This window comes from Melopsittacus undulatus, chromosome 5, assembly GCF_012275295.1.
Source record: "Melopsittacus undulatus isolate bMelUnd1 chromosome 5, bMelUnd1.mat.Z, whole genome shotgun sequence".
NCBI lineage: Eukaryota > Metazoa > Chordata > Aves > Psittaciformes > Psittaculidae > Melopsittacus > Melopsittacus undulatus.
Window position 1 is genome coordinate 7,831,219 of NC_047531.1, and position 16,357 is coordinate 7,847,575.

Consider the following 16,357-nt stretch of genomic DNA (forward strand, 5'->3'; position numbering starts at 1 on the left):
AATGATAATTTTTGCTGCACAGGTGTAGTGTAGCACACTGGTGTGTGAAGGTGGAGGTCGCTTACTCCAGTAAAGCCAAGAGGGGAGGTACTTGTGGAAGTCGACTTTTCATTCTTTGCTTGAGAAGTTTGCTCTCGTTCATTTTCCATATTGTTAACCTGTTGAATTCTGCCATTTTTTCTCTTCAGTCCATGTACAGCTTTGCTTAATGTCTATTTACAGTCTTACCGAGGGGTTCATGAATGCAAGCTTCCAGTTTCAGTCACTGCCTTAGTGCGTATTTCACATTTGTGCAACTGTAAGTATAGGTACTGAAAACAAGCTGTTCCTTAGTGTAGCAGGACACAGGGACACACTAATACTTCATTACTTCCTGATAGGTATTTTTACAGATCATGACACAATTTAAGTTTTCCAGTGGTCTGTGAGGAATGCAAAGGCTTATATACGAGTTAGAGCAATCAGTTGGTCCTTGCGTTGACTTTGTTCTTGTTGAGAGCTGTCGGGCATTGTAAGTGCCATGCAGGATCGTGCAATGCAGGATCCATTCCATCAGTGCTACTTAGATGTCTTAGTGCTGGGCTACCCCATCTTCTGTGGGCCTCTGCAGACACAACTGACTCTTCTTGGAACTCTTCTTAACACTACTTGATGTTGGTGGTGCCAGTCTGTAGGTGTTGTAATATGCCTGAATGTGTTTGCAAGTAAAGACCTGAACAACTGAGCAAAACTAATCGAGCACTTTGACCTATACTACATGAAAAATAGATGTTTTCAATGGCATAATATTTAACTGAATTTTGAATAGTTTGCTTGAGAAATACCATACTTTTTTGTACAGGGGGGTGCATGTATGTGCATATAGGATATTTGTAAATGTACTGTGGTAGCTTCTTAATCCTGTTTTCCATCAAATACTATGACTTCTTTTTTATACCTTAAATTTGGGAAAGCTAGTTTTGGAGTTAGCTGTTGCTCTCAAGCAGGATTAATGAATACCATACAAATGTTTTGATGGATCAAATTTAAGGTAGCTGCCATTTTTCTGCAGCCTTTTCTTTTTCAGGCTCAGGATTGCTGAGACTTCATTGGCTTGCATTTAGCTTATATTTTAACATCTTCAAAGATAAGGTCTATGAAAGTAATTTTGATAATAGAAGTAAAAGCTTGGGTTTGGAGGCATGTTTCTATGGCAAGGAGTCATTATAGTATTTCTTGCATGTAGGCCCCTGCATCTGCCATTTAATGTTCTCCCAGAGGAAAAGTAATGGATATAAAACTCCAGCAGCAGGGTGTAATTTTTCTCTAAGCTATTCTTAAAAACTATCAATATATGAGTAACTTTGAATTAATTTTCTAGTTGTGGATTTGTGGTAATAAAGCTGCATATAATGTTTTTCCCCTTGCCTTGCATATGTGTGTTTTCATACATCTACAGTTTGCTATAATGACTTTTTAGGAATAAATTAGCAGGTTAACTTTTCTCAGGTTATAGGGGCTTCACAATACCTGCTGCAGCAGAGGGATATTGTGAGTAAGGCATTAGCTCTTATCTGTGGAAGTGTGTACACTCTCTGTCACACTTGCAAAGATTAGCTTGGGGCTAATTTAAGTTGACAGCTGTACAAAAGGGATTAGTACTGTCACTGATGAACTCTTGCTGTTAACTTTCACACATGCTAAATATGAGAGATAAGTTTTTTTCAAGCTTGGACCAGTTTTGCATAAGCCATTTATCTTGATTTATCTTAACCCTGAGAGAGCTGAGGCTGCGGTCTACAGCATCACAGCCTAATGGCGTGGGATCGACTGAAGTATTTTAAACATAGAACTTGCTTCATTGCAGGCATAAGGAAAGCTTTTATTTGCATATAATTGGCATTGTTCTAAGGAAGAAAGGGTTTATTTGGGTGTGCTTTCACAAGTAGAACTTTAGGAAGGAAATTGGAGTGGGGGAAAGTGGCATTTTGTTTTTGTCATGCATCCTTGCCACGTGTGAACATTCATTTTTACATTCTACGATAAAACTAAAATATTTTAATTCGAATTAAGGATTTGGTTGAGTGGGTTTGAGTGTTGAGTAGTAATTGATGTGGTAATAATAGCAATTTTGAGCTTGTAGGCAAAGTGAATATTCCAAAGGCCTGGATGCCCCTTGCTGTTGAGATTAGGGGCAGGCTGCTGTCTCTAACCTTTCCTCATTTTAACTAGTGTGGTTTGTATATTTCTGACACACAGCTGTGTGGGGACAACTGGACCTCATATACAACCATCCTTTCTTCTGTCAGACCTCTGCATCTTCTGTGTCCTATTTATGAGGGATGCTTGTGGTCAAGACTGTCTTCAGCTTCACGTGTGCAAGGAATTGTACAGCTCATGGGAACAGGCATGAAGTGGTTAATTTCCCTTTTACTAGAGGGAAAGGAACAGCAGAACTTGGGTTCTTGAGTGTCAGTCCTATTGTGTAAAATGAAGTCAAAGAAATATTCACAGTCTAATAAACCATACCAAAGTATATTCCTGTAGAAAGGTTCTTTTTCACACCTATTTTGTTTTTTGACGCTTTCCACTTCAACTTGAAGCTCTAATCTTCTCACACCACCCAAAGCTGATAAGCTTTCTTCATCTTATCAATAAAATGTAGAAAAATCTAGTGGTGCATGAAAATACTGGTTTTGTGAAAATATACTGATCTGAAGGCTGACTTCACCAGACTGGATATGATCCATTCATGTAAGAAGCATAATTTGAAGAACTTCCAAGGCAACTTTTCCTGCATACCATGGAAATAAGTTCAGATCCAGATTAGCAGGGTTTGAAAATTTAGCTATTAAGGAGGAGAAGAAGAAGGTGTAAGACTGTGATTGTGGTGGGTGGATTAGAAGGAACTGGTCAACAGAGTGGTTTGTCTGCGTTATCATCTTTCCTAGCTTTTTCAGCAAGTTTTGAACAGAGAGCCAGACAAAGTTGCTTTAAGTAGAATGATGAGCAGTCTGACCTGGCTGTCGCTGTAATTTCACTGTGTTTTGTGGAAAATAAATGGTGGTTCTTTTACAGTGTCCAGTCCATCTTTACAAACCCTTCTTCCCACTCCTGATAGCTAGTACAGAAAGAGTAAGGAAGGAGAACTTGGCAACTAGCACTGTCAGCTGTGGCTGAGAGTGCTCAACCTAAAGTAAGATTATGCTTAACCACATTTGTGTCCCACCAGTCTGGCTCAGCATCTGCTCTGGGTCACTGCCCATTGTTTCTCTGATGTAATATCTGCATGCTAATTATCTAAAAGCTGATCATCATCACAGATCTTGTTCCGTTACTGTGACCCACAGCTGTCTTGTTCCTTGTAGTCACTTAGCACTTCATCTCTTTTGGGAAGTGTAACTAGATGCTATGCCACATAATAGCATTTTGGGAAGTTCATGAAAATAACATCAGAGTAGACTTCCCTTCCAAGATGTCATAGATTTCAGTCCAAAGACAAACTGCATTAGCAGTGTATGTTCATTTATAGTGAACTTGTGGCAGAATTTTTTAGAACTTGTGTTGATTTTGAGTTCTTTAATGTATTTTAGATTTTGAGCATAAATGGTATTTTACTCTGGGCCTTGCCTATTTTAATCCCAAAATCAGTCCTTATCAGCTAGGTAGGTGTAGTAGCTTCTAGCTTGGCCCGGTATACCAGTGTGATTGCTGGTAGGAGAAACCGTATTTTCACGCTCAGTCCTCGCAAGAGTAATCTTTATGGCTAAACATTCATTTCCTCCTTGGTTAATAAAGTGAAGGCTTTATTTAGCCCCATGGATTTAGACAACTGATTCAGGGATGGCTTCAGTTTCTGCCCTCAGTGGACGATAGTAGTGGGTGTTCTTGTTTTGATGTGAGCAGTATGACAGAGTAATAAATGAATGAAACTGTTTAGGCTGCTTGAAAAGCTGCCTTTCATCTGCGGGAGGAGATGAACAGCTAGGAGGAAATCTCTTTCAAGTCAATTCCCAGGGCAGAAATAAATCTTGTGTGAGTGAAGGGGAGAAGAAGCCACCTACCTGGAAATCTAAGACTAAATCTAAATGAGATGTCACAGAAAAAGTCAGTGGCATCCACTCACATGCTAATCCATTAGGGGAGGGGGGGGGAGGGAGATGGAAGAAGAAGGAAAAGCCAGCAATATATCATTTTAAGACTGCTGAAATTATGTTCCTACAGTTTTGCATTATATTGTCTATTATCCATAGGTATGGTGTTCATTTGTCTGGGTTACTTCTGTGTTATTAGTTGTGTTGAATGCAAGCTAGTGTCATGGTTGCAGGCTAGCACATGCATACCACAGCTGGAATGAGGAGAGGGGCTGGTGGTACCTTCTGTGAGCCTGCCAGGCCTGATGAATTGATTTATTCAGTGTCAAGACAACTGCAGGGGCCCACTGCTACGTCTGAACCCCCTGCCCCAAACCAGTACTTCTTATGCACGTTGCTGGTGTGTGAAATACACAATTTCTGTCTGGCTGTCTCTTCAAAACATGCTGGAAAAACTAAGGAAGCAAATAATGCAGACAAACCATTCTCTGTTGACCAGTTTTCTTCCAGACTGGTTTCCACTGTCACAATCTTATACCTTCTTCTTCTCTTCCTTAATAACTTAAGTTTCAAATCCTGCTTGTAGGATTTGCAATAAACATCAAACTGCCCATGGATACATCGAGGATTTTTCTGCCTCCTTTTTCCTAACCCTTAGAAACCTAACCTTTTAGAAACACTTGCAGTTATTTCCATGTTCCAGTGTCACACCTGGTGGGCTGCACAGATAACACACACAGCCTCAGCCTTAATCTACTTGGTACAAGCACAGACTGCACAGACATTGGCACTGGAAGTGCTTGCGTCAGGATGTCTTGACCCTCGCAACTGGTCTTATGGAGGAAGTGGAACTAGGAATGCTGTCTACTACTGTGAGGAAGAACTTTGCCTTGGTAGGGGGGAAGCAGATAGATTTTGTGGTGTCCTATGGTTACAAGTGGTTGGCAGTTACTCTACAGCTCAACTAAACTGATGGGGTAGGTCAGGCTCTCTGCTTTTACAGGTTTTATTTCTTAGCTTGGGTAGGTCTAGAGTGTGTGTGCTAGCCAGCTAGCCAGCTCCTACACTTACCCTGGTGTAACACAGCTCCCCAAGCTCTTGTAGCTCTCCTAGCCCTCGTGTTTCAAAAAGCACTTCTCACACACACTGCGGTTGTGCATGATTTCTGCTGAGCTCTTTGCCTTTACCTGTTCCTTTTCCCTAGGTATGTTAGGTAGAAAATATTGTAGACCTGTGAGTTTAAAAAACACAAGTACTTAGATGACTACTTCAATACCTAGACCTATGTAAAACTCTTTTCCTCATATAGCACCGCTCTGAACTTTCGCTGAAGCAAACACAACTTCATCTAATCACAAAGAGTACCATATAGGGAGGAGCAGAACAACCAGCAAGTATATGCACTGCTATCTACTAATACCTATGTGAAAAGAAGAATATAAATGCTTCAAAAGATTTGAGCTGGTTTTGGAGGCTTTCTGGTTTGTTTGGTTTTGGGGGTTTTTTTTGTCAGGAAACTGTTATCAAAACCTGTTTTGGATTTGTTCAACTGGCCTGTTCTGGCTCGTGTAAGATAAACTTGGTATTTTGTAATCAGTGACCTTGGCAGAGGAGTTTCAGAGCTCTGCTTGATGAATGAAGAACAGAAGCACAGTGTGACCTACATTTCTATTCAGTCTAATGGGATGTGGGGTCTCATGAGATACCAGCAGAATGCTAATTGTGAGCCAACCAAACTAGCTGGCTTCTATCTGGAAGATTTGCTTTAAGCTGAGGACATGTTTGAGATTAGTATTGAAGTGTCCATCAAGGCTGATGCATGTAACTCCTGAGGTGTGACCAAGCCCCACCACCTCACTGTGCAGGCTTCAGGAAGCTCCTGTTTGCAAAGTAGGGTGTATATTTTTACTAACATTACTATACCATGAACTAAACCTTAGGATTATATATTTATTACTGAGCAATGTGTTTGACACAATAGAGACAACTAATTCTGTAAAAAGAGGAGCTTCTGATCCAAATTGGATATGTTATTTGGGTTGAACTTTGTGAAAGATTAGGTATGACATGAATGGATAACAGGAGAGAGGGAGAAAGGGATAGGAAGGAGTTGATAATGAACAGGTATAATCAAACAGTTCCTTGAGGAATTATGGGGAGAGAAAACAAAAGCAAAAATTCCCTTGAAAACATGTCTCTGAATAAAAGCTAGGAAATGATATAGGCCTCAATCTTTTTTTAATTCCTTTTTCTCTGCATGTTATTATTATATTTATATAATGTAATAATATATTTTAATTATTATTATTACCATTATTATTAGCATCCATGTTCAACTGGAAGTGAGGACAACTGTATGATTAGAAGGTTTTTTGGTGGGGGAGGGTTGTTTTTAAGTGTGTGTGAGAAGGTGGTGCTTTGTCTCCTGTTGTTGACTCTGCTGGAGGATAACATTTTGAGGCAGACAGAAAAGGAGATATGAAGGGAAACTGAAAACCTTAGGAAGCTGAGGCACTTCCTCTGTGGAGGAGGTGGGGGGTAGATTTTCCATCAAAATGTTCATAGGTCTAATTAAGAGTTACCTTTTGGAGATATGAATATCCTGTTAGTTCTGCTTTGTTATTTGTATAAGCAGCTTAGATGTGGTTTTTGTCCTGATAAGTTAAAGTCTGGGAGAGCAAGGAGGAAAGACAACAGTGAAATCAGCATTGGAAAGCTGTTTGAAAGAATTGCCTCGAGGAGGCAGAGAGAAAAGGATTTCAGAAGGCACCAAAGACAGATTTTAAAGCTGAGTAGAAGGTGTTACCAGCTTCTGTGCTTGGCATCAAGCACCAACACATAGCTCCAACTTTGAGATTGAAGATCACAGGGCTTCACTGCAGCCCTTTTCCAAAGTTTGGCTATGAGATGGGACGTGAGAGTAGAGTGGAGGGTGTAGATGACAAAGGCAGTCTGACATAGGCACTCTTCTACTGACTTCCCATCTCACAGCACCTGTAAGCACTGTTTTGACATTATGATTAGTTCAAGTCAGAAGAGAGATTTCCAAAATAAACTTAATTCTCTGATGCAGAGAGGAAAACTGGAGACAATGTGAAATCCTAGGAGGGAACATGTTCACAGCCCCAGTACTGCCCCCTCAATACACTGACATTCCAACTCCCACAGCTTCTCAGTATTCAGTCTTGCCAGGCTCCAATTGATCATATTCGTTTCTAGCAAGGTGCTCGGTACGCAGGTTCAACTTCAGGTCTTTCATTGTAGCTGACTGCCGACCTAGTCTGCTAGGTCACCTTGTTCTCATGCTTTTCTAATGTATTCAGTGCCTTGACAAATTTTCTTGGCAAGTGCTTTGTAAAATGATACCATATTGTGCATAACTTAACACGCTGTTAAACATCAGAACATCTCCTACCACACAAGTCCTGAAGTCCATTACTAAGCTCAGAAACCAGAGCAGCTCCAACAGTTGAGTGATTTCATTAGGAACAATAAGTAGTAGGAAGGCAGCAATTTTTGTAAAGAATCACTTTTGTCTCTGTGTGTCTTCCACTTTTTTTAAATAGGATTGAAAACAGCGGCATCAGTGAGGAGGCTGATCGACTAAACTGAGTATTGATTATCTCCTGATGTGATAAAACTACACTTTCTATGCTGCTGCAGTATTTAAATGCTTTGGTATTTGTGATTTTCTCCTCCCTCCCCCCGACCCCCTTTCTGAATACATGCTTCTATTTTTCCTAATGTCAAGAAAATGTCGATTTTTCAGACTGGAAGCTTACAACGTCTCAGTGTTTGATCTCCAGTTGCTCAAAGGTTAGGCACAACAGGGGGTGAAGTAGATAAACTGCTCCCAAGTGCCTTGCAACTGGATGCTCCTTCATTCCTGCTCTCTGTGTTTCACAAAATAATTTTACTCACAGTTGGTGTTTATTTACAGGGAATACTTGTAAACAAGCAGTGGTATTGCACATGCAGGTACCCAGCTGCAGTGAGTGACATTGGGCACTGTAAGGAAACTTTCAGTGTTTGAAAGCAGTTAATTATGAAAATGAACATGAGCCAGCAGTGTGCTCTTGCAGCCCAGGAAGCAACCGTATCCTGGGCCGCACCAAAAGAAGTGTGACCAGCAGGTCGAAGGAGCTGATCCTGCCCCTCTACTCTTCTCTTGTGAGACCTCACCTGGAGCACTGTGTGCAGTTCTGGTGTCCTCAACATAAAAAGGACATGGAACTGTTAGAACAAGTCCAGAGGAGCCCACGAGGATGATCAGGGACTGGAGCACCTCCCATAGGAAGACAGGCTGAGAAAGTTGGGGCTGTTCAGCCTGGAGAAGGCTGCGTGGAGACCTCATAGCAGCCTTCCAGTATCTGAAGGGGGCCTACAGGGATGGTGGTGAGGGACTATTCATTAGGGACTGTAGTGATAGGACAAGGGGTAATGGGTTGAAACTTAAACAACAGCGGTTTAGATTGGATATAAGGTACTGGAATGGGTTGCCCAGGGAGATTGTGAATGCTCCATCCCTGGCAGTGTTCAAGACCAGGTTGGATGAAGCCTTGGGTGATATGGTTTAGTGTGAGGTGTCCCTGCCCATGGCAGGGGGGTTGGAACTGGATGATCTTAATGTCCTTTCCAACCGTAACTAGTCTATGATTCTATGATTCTATATTTTCTTAGAAGATTGATTTTTCTAATCAGAGGTAGGAATGCTCATTTGTCACAGTATCATATTGCTCCTTGAGAATCAAAAGAATATATTGCCCTTAAGCAAGGCTGACACAGAATTGACATTTCATCAAGGGCATGCAAGCTGGGGCAGAGTGCCCTGCAAGCCTTCCTTTGGTTTTTGTTTCCCTTTAAACAGTCTTCAGCAAGTGTTTTCTTGTTATGTAAAATGTTACTGTAATGAAAACATTAGAGATCAAGAAGTCAGTTGTGCCTTGAACTTTCTATCAGGATTATGATCTGCCTTCAAGCTGGTTTACTCCCTGGAGAAGCAGCAGTTGTTTTTAAAGACATTGTGTGCCTGATGTGAAAGCTGGTGTTTGTCCAGCAGGGGAAATGCTGTTTCTGACTAGCAGTCAACTTGTTGGCTCACACCTGGTAGTAAAGAGGAGTGGTTAGATGGTATTTGTGAAAGAAGACATGCTTGCATCAAAGTGTCAATGTTTTTACTTGGTTAGAATAAGTTATGGTCCCAGCTAACACAGGTTTTCCCTGTGTGAGCCTAGGACTGTCAAAGCACGTGTCTTACTCAACATGGTGTGAACCAATGCAGAATTAGTTTGTGATGAGATTCTCATGTAGAAAGAGTGTTTGAACTTGGCTGGTCTGAGGTAGATGATAATAACCACAGTATCTTGGATAATGCAAACTTCTGATTATGTTTTCAAAATGGTGGTAGTGGAATAGCTGTTATTTTAGCTTCATCACTGATGGAACAGAGATGAGCAGTTGGGGTGCAAGTCTCTGGATGCCTTTGGCTGTCCAGACCTAGTGCTGAGCCCTTAGTGCTCAGTGTTTCATGCCTGCAACTCCTGGTGCAGATCTGCTGCTCTTTATACTGCAGGTGGGACAGAGGTGTATGGGTTTGAATTTTGTTATTTTGGGGGTTTGTTTTGGGGGTTGAAGGCAGACAGGTTATGTTGTTCTGCAGAACCAGAGGGGTGCATTTAGTCTGCATCTCTGTGTTACTGTGGTACAAGCATGCTTGATTTGCATGTTGGTATACAAGGCAAAGACTTTCTATTTCTGTCACAGTGTTTCAAATACCTGCTTTTTAAACTTAATAATAGCAGTGCATATTTTTCCATGCCTTAAGCAGTAACAACTTTTTAGATTTATAGCAGGTGTTTTGTTTGTGCAAGACTTGGAACTTGACAGAATGCACACCCTTAGCCAACAGATTCATTATTCACTGTAGCAGAGAGGCTGGCTGGTGGAAAAGCAAGTGGGGCTCTCATGTTACAGCTGCGAGGCACAAGTTTATCAGCTTTGACCATCAAGTAGTTCCTTTAAAGAAAAGTGGGTTATGCCTGCAGGTAAAATATGCTCACGGTGCCATTATTTCTTGTTCACATAGTTCCGTGAAAAATGCTTGTTATGTCATGTGTAGGTGTATAGAAACAAAGTATGCATGTGTGTATGTATGTGTATGTAGGTGTGTAAGAAAGTTGGAGTTTTTAATTCAGTCTGTATTTGTAATACTTCTGTGCTATAGCTCCATACATCTGGAGTCACGTGAGATACAGATGGATGCTTCTGTGCTTTGCTAACTTGGACATGTCCTCTGTTGTTTTTTGTTGTTTTCTCTTAGGGTAATAAATGCAGGGAAGAGCACGCACAATGAAGATCAAGCCAGTTGTGAAGTCCTCTTTGTCAAGAAGAAAGCTGGAGGAGCTAACTCTACACCAAACAAGAACTCCTCAAAACGGAGGTCATCGCTGCCCAATGGAGAAGGTCTCCAGCTGAAAGACAATTCGGTAAGCAGACTTCTGCATCTGGTCAGTGGAGAAGTACAAAATAAATATAAGAGGATGTGGCACTGTCACACTAAAAGATGCTCACTGAATTGTCTGTATGTTTTCAGTTACCTCTTCTGAATTATCTCTGCTAAATAAAGAGCACTTACCTATTTTTTTCTTAGTTCTGCTCTTTGACTTTTGGTTTCTTGCATCTAAGACATTTTAAAGATGGGGAGGGGAATATTCTTTAGAGTTTCCTTTTTGTTTCATTTCTGAAAATACAATCCTGAGAAATTGACTGCTGCAGGATACTGTGAGTTTAGTGGCTGTGGTTGACTTGTCCAGTGACAGTCATTGCAAGCAGAGCAGTATCACTGTTTATACAGTCATGCAATTTAATTAAAGGTCAGACAGTCATTTGGGTTCTTTTCACTGAAGCAGTATTGCATATAGCAAGGTTGGTTTATGCAGATAGGGTAAGGTCATCCAGTGCACTGAATTCAGTGAATTTAGTGGTCTGTGGCTCCTCTCTTTGTTGTGGAGAGTGATGTACATCATGCACTTGTCTACTGGCAGTCATCTGCTATTCTTCATCTGTCTTGTCTCCTGACTGCCTAATTACTTCATCTGCTCTTTAAGCATGAGCTCAGGCTTCAATGATTGGTAGTGCTTGTTCAATCCTGACATTTAGCCATGTAACACTAAATGCCCTGTGTGAATGCTGGAGTTGGACACTGTGGATATACAGTCGTTCTTCTGCTGGGAGAGCACAAGTTCTCCCTAAATGATAATTAGTCTTTCAGTGAATGGAAAGTACCCGTTCTTTTGTTTGGTTTTTTCTTTGTGTTGTGTTTTTGTTTTAAACCAGATTGTGATTAGCATTCTGCTTCAGTGTCTCTCCCTGAACTCAATGGCTTGGTAAACCTGATGGCTACATTGGGTCACTGGGGTCCTGAGCAACAAGTGTTGCACTGTGTCCCTCCCCACCTTTCACTCTCCCTTTTCTGTTCCATATTTCATTACTGCTTCAGCATTTTCAGACTCTTGACAGATCTTCCAGGTTTGCAAGTAGCTCTGGTTTTTATCTCTTTAAATCTTTCCATAAATCACTTTCTGGGGTTTTTTTTTCAAGTACATATTTGCACACTCCTGAATAAAGAATTATGACCCTGCACTTGCTGGGACTATGAGTTCTGTGTACAGTCATGCAAGCCAAACCAGCATTTCTTTTAATAGGCTGTGTTTTAAAAAGACTTTCCTAAAAAGTCCATACAACTGCCTGCTATTGGCTCATGCCGATGCTTGGTTCCTACATCTATTTAATTTTTGTATGCATCAGTTATATTCAATGAAGCAAACATTTGGCCACAGTACTTGTTCCTGTGTGTCAAATGCACTGAGATAAGCAACAGTGTGCTTGGTCCAGGCAATGGGTTTGTCTGACACAAAGGGCATTGCTGTGTCATGCACACAGCACGCTGCAAAGACCCCTGTGCAGACACCAGTGTGGGTAGACACATCTTGGTGCTGTGCAGAGGTACCAGCTTTGGTATAACACCAAATTTGCCTATATTTTTGTATTTTGGGGGTATGCATGAGACATAAAAAGCTTTGTAGTATTTTTTCACAAAGTCCAGGCCAAAACCGCTATCTTTGAGTAGTATCTAATGCTTCTCAAGAGCAAGAGGCATGCTATGTTGAATGCTGCATGGTTAATCAGCTTTCTCAGAAGGAACTGTTTTCAAACATTACATAGCTAATATGCTTAGATTGCTTTAAAAATACAGGGATATAAAACTATTTCATTATTGGAAATGTGTCTTCACTTGTCTTGATGGTATCCATCATAATGGTCGTCATCCTCTTACGGTATTGCAATAGTAGAGCCTATAAACTGCCTATTTTTGAAAGCTGTTCTTTTTGTGTTTTAAACTTCATGATTGTCACCCTTGTTAAATGTCCAGTTGCCCTATGTTATGAGAAGTATCTTACAGAATTTTCTGATGTAGTGGTTTAATCCCAGCCAGCAGCTAAGTAGCTTGCAGCCTCCTGTCCCCCAGTGGGATGGAGAGGAGAAATAGGGGGATAAAGAAGATGAAACCTGGGTGTTGAGATAAGAATAGTTTAATAATGGAAATAAAATGTTGTCATAATCGTAATTATAATAATTGTAATGAAAAGGGAGACAACAGAAAGAAATAAAACCCCAAGACTGACAAGTGATGCACAGTACAATTGCTCATCACACACTGACCGATACCGAGACTGTTCCCAGGCAGTGATCATCCACCTTCCCTCAGTTTATATGCTGAACATGCTGTTCTATGGTATGGAACATCCCTTTTCCTAGTTTGGGTTAGCTGTCTTGGCTCCATGTCTCTTGTGCACCTCCTCACTGGTAGGGCATGAGAATCATAGAATCACAGAATGGTTTGGGTTGGAAGGGACCTTTACAGATCATCTAGTTCTGACTCACCCTGCCACAGGCAGGGACCCCTTCCACTGGAGCAGCTGCTCCAAGCGCCTGTGTCCAACCTGCCCTTGAACACTGCCGGGGATGGGGCAGCCACAGCTTCTCTGGGCACCCTGTGCCAGCGCCTCAGCACCCTCACAGGGAAGAATTTCTTGCTAATATCTAGATCCCACACTTTTCAATACACCATCTCCTTTCCTTTTGTCTTTTCATATATACACGCAGATTATAATTCCCTTAATCTATGGGCCTTCCCTGTAAAATATCTGTTGAGATTTAGTCCATGACTTCAGGCTCCATCTGTCACTACAGTCTTATCAGGGCAGGAAAGATGGTGTGTGGTATTTTGACCTGAAATGAATGTAATGCTGAAGTGAGGGGTCATCTGATCTGTATGACATAGTATACTGTTTTCATGCTACTTGTTACTGTGTTCTTTGTACCTTCTCTTCTTATCTACAGATTTGTTTTCTACATGACACTTGACTGAGTGCTACAGCACTCATTATTTAGCTGTGTAAAACCTGTTTTGCCATGTTATTAGACCACAGCTTGTGAATTTAAATTTGTAACGTATTTTCCCAAAACAAGCAGCATAGTTTTCTACTAGAGGGCACTCTTACACTAGCAATTAGTAGGACTTTTTTACTTGGTACATTTTTTGCTAGTTGAATATACCTAAATATATATATATATACACACACGCGTTTTTATAATGTGTCATATTTTTAGTTTTCATCTCTTTATACTGTTAAGTATAATATTGTGGTTTCCCCTCACATAGCGTTGTTAGCAAATATTTTTAAGGAGTGTATGAGTCTGGTGTTAAAAGTGCAACTTACTCTGCTCTTGTGAGACCTCACTTGGAGTATTGTGTGCAGTTCTGGTGTCCTCAACATAAAAAGGACATGGAACTGTTGGAACAAGTCCAGAGGAGGCCATGAGGATGATCAGGGACTGGAGCACCTCCTGTATGAAGACAGGCTGAGAAAGCTGGGGCTGTTCAGCCTGGAGAAGAGAAGGCTGTGTGGAGACCTCATAGCAGCCTTCCAGTATCTGAAGGGGGACTATAGGGATGCTGGTGAGCAACTCTTCATTAGGGACTGTAGTGATAGGACAAGGGGTAATGGGTTGAAACTTAAACAGCAGAGGTTTAGACTGGATATAAGGAAGAAATTCTTTACTGTTAGGGTGGTGAGGTACTGGAATGGGTTGCCCAGGGAGGTTGTGAATGCTTCATCCCTGGCAGTGTTCAAGGCCAGGTTGGATGAAGCCTTGGGTGACATGGTTTAGTGTGAGGTGTCCCTGCCCATGGCAGGGGGGTTGGAACTAGATGATCTTCAGGTCCTTTCCAACCCTAACTATTCTATGATTCTATGAATAGGATTTAGAAATACAGGCTTGAGACATTCCAGTGAACGGTATGATATCGTCCCAGCAAGTATTTAATAAGAAAGCCAGAGGCTGAACACTGTAAATGCTTCATAGGAAATCCCACTGTAACACACAATTTGAAACAGTTTCTGAGTGGTGAAGCACTTTGTTAGAAATATTGAAGGAAAAAGGGATGAGGGAAGCAGTTTACTAAGTATTTGTCCTATAAAAAGAAAGTTTTCTTCTGTTCTTGTGTAGTTTTGGAAGTGTGGTGCATAAGGGAAATAAGAATTGGAACTTAAATTGTCTGTTCATTGAACAGAGTCTATTTCATTATCCTTGGATGTTTCCTTTCTTCTGCATAATCTTTTAGAAGACCACAAGCCATCTTTGTTTTTCCCAGGTTTCTGGGAATTGTGCAAAACTTACATGGCAGCTGCATCAGAGGTTGTGTGTTTAAAGGTAACTCCATCAGTGCAGCCTTGCGCTTTGGGAAGTCAGCAAAAAGGAGTCAGAGATCAACAGGTTGGGTGCTGTTGTCATGGCTTTGACTCTGCAGGTGGGATCTGCAGAGCTTCTGGGAATAGGAAGAAGGAGGTGATGGGCCAAAAATGAGGGGATGGAGAAGTGAATATTTATTTAGCCCCTACACACACACACACACAAATCAAGGAAACCTGTTAAATAGTATAAATAAGGTTTTCTTGTAAGGGCAGGTGATAAACTGAGCAGAGCAATGAATGAAAAGATTCTGCAAATTCAACCCTAAATTAATTCTTTCCCCTTCCCCCCCACCCCATTCCACTGCTGCTTGATTAATCACATTTGCCCTCTGTCCCCATTCAGGAGCATTCACTTTAAATAGTGCAGCATTTCTCTGCTGCTGTTTTTAGGTATCTTTAACTACAGGGTACCTTGATGATGACTGCTGAAGACCGTCAGTGAGTGAAATGGGAATCCCATGCCAGGATATTGTCATAGTGACTCAGGTTGCAGGGCTTCATGTGATGCATTATTAATTGTCACTGTAATGTGGGGATATATCCTGATTAATTCTGCAGTACTCTTTGCCACAGAGATGGGGCAGAATATTTGTTTTATGTAACACAAGACTGGTTGCCTACCACAGGTAGCAGAGCATATCATTGGTAACATAAGAAAGCTTTTCTCTGAGGATGGGCTGGCAGTTGTCCACCCAGTTCAGACTTTGTGAGAGCCAAAGATGTGCTCTGATGCGTTTTGTGAGTCTAGGTCGTATTTGGAACAATAGCAGTCAAGGTGGGTCGTAGTTTTCAGAATTAATCTTTAGTGGCAACATGATTTATTTGCCTCTTTGGAATTAGCTTCATTAAATATTCTGAAGGTTTGCAATGTGGGAGCACTGTCCAGCCTACCTAAAAATATTGTCCCAAATTTATCACTATATATTGCTAAGGCTGCCTATTTTTTTCCCCTATAACTGAGTAAAATAGGTAATTGCTTGGTGGCTGTGGAGATCGTCTCAGTGGTGGGAGGAAAAGTGAGCACCTTTTTGTGCTTTTTGTCTCATCTGTGTTCCCTGATTGCTGGCCCTTGCTCATTCTCTGAGTCACTGCACCATATATTTAATTCTCATTGAATTGCTGTGGTTTGGGAGAATTCATCACTCTTCAAGCAGAGGAGCCATTTTTATCCTCAGGGTTCGGGAAAGGCATTTGTTGTTTCTTCCCCTTTTTAGATGGCTAATAATGTATTTATGGCTATACTCTCTTTGCTGGTTCAAAAGTAAATGAAGCTTCATAGGAATACACAGATTTTTTGGATACTAATATTTAGGTTACAGTAATGCCTGCAGTTCCCAGATGAAGTTAAGGCCCTAGAGCATCTCCCACAAAAAGTGTGCATGAGAGTGGCACTGTGGTAGTCATCTTCCCTGACTGTGTACACTTATTATATAACCCTCACGGTTAATCTAGGGTACTTCTGCAGTT

The 16,357-nt window shown here is 41.2% G+C and overlaps 1 protein-coding gene across 1 annotated transcript in view; it reads left to right on the plus strand.

The window, feature by feature from the left end:
* The window catches only part of PPM1H (protein phosphatase, Mg2+/Mn2+ dependent 1H), a 131,879-nt gene that overhangs the window by 51,436 nt on the left and 64,086 nt on the right, over positions 1 to 16,357 (plus strand). The window contains exon 2 of the mRNA XM_005148064.3: positions 10,393 to 10,558. Coding sequence (XP_005148121.1) covers positions 10,393 to 10,558 — 166 coding nt within the window. The remainder of the gene's footprint in view (positions 1 to 10,392; positions 10,559 to 16,357) is intronic.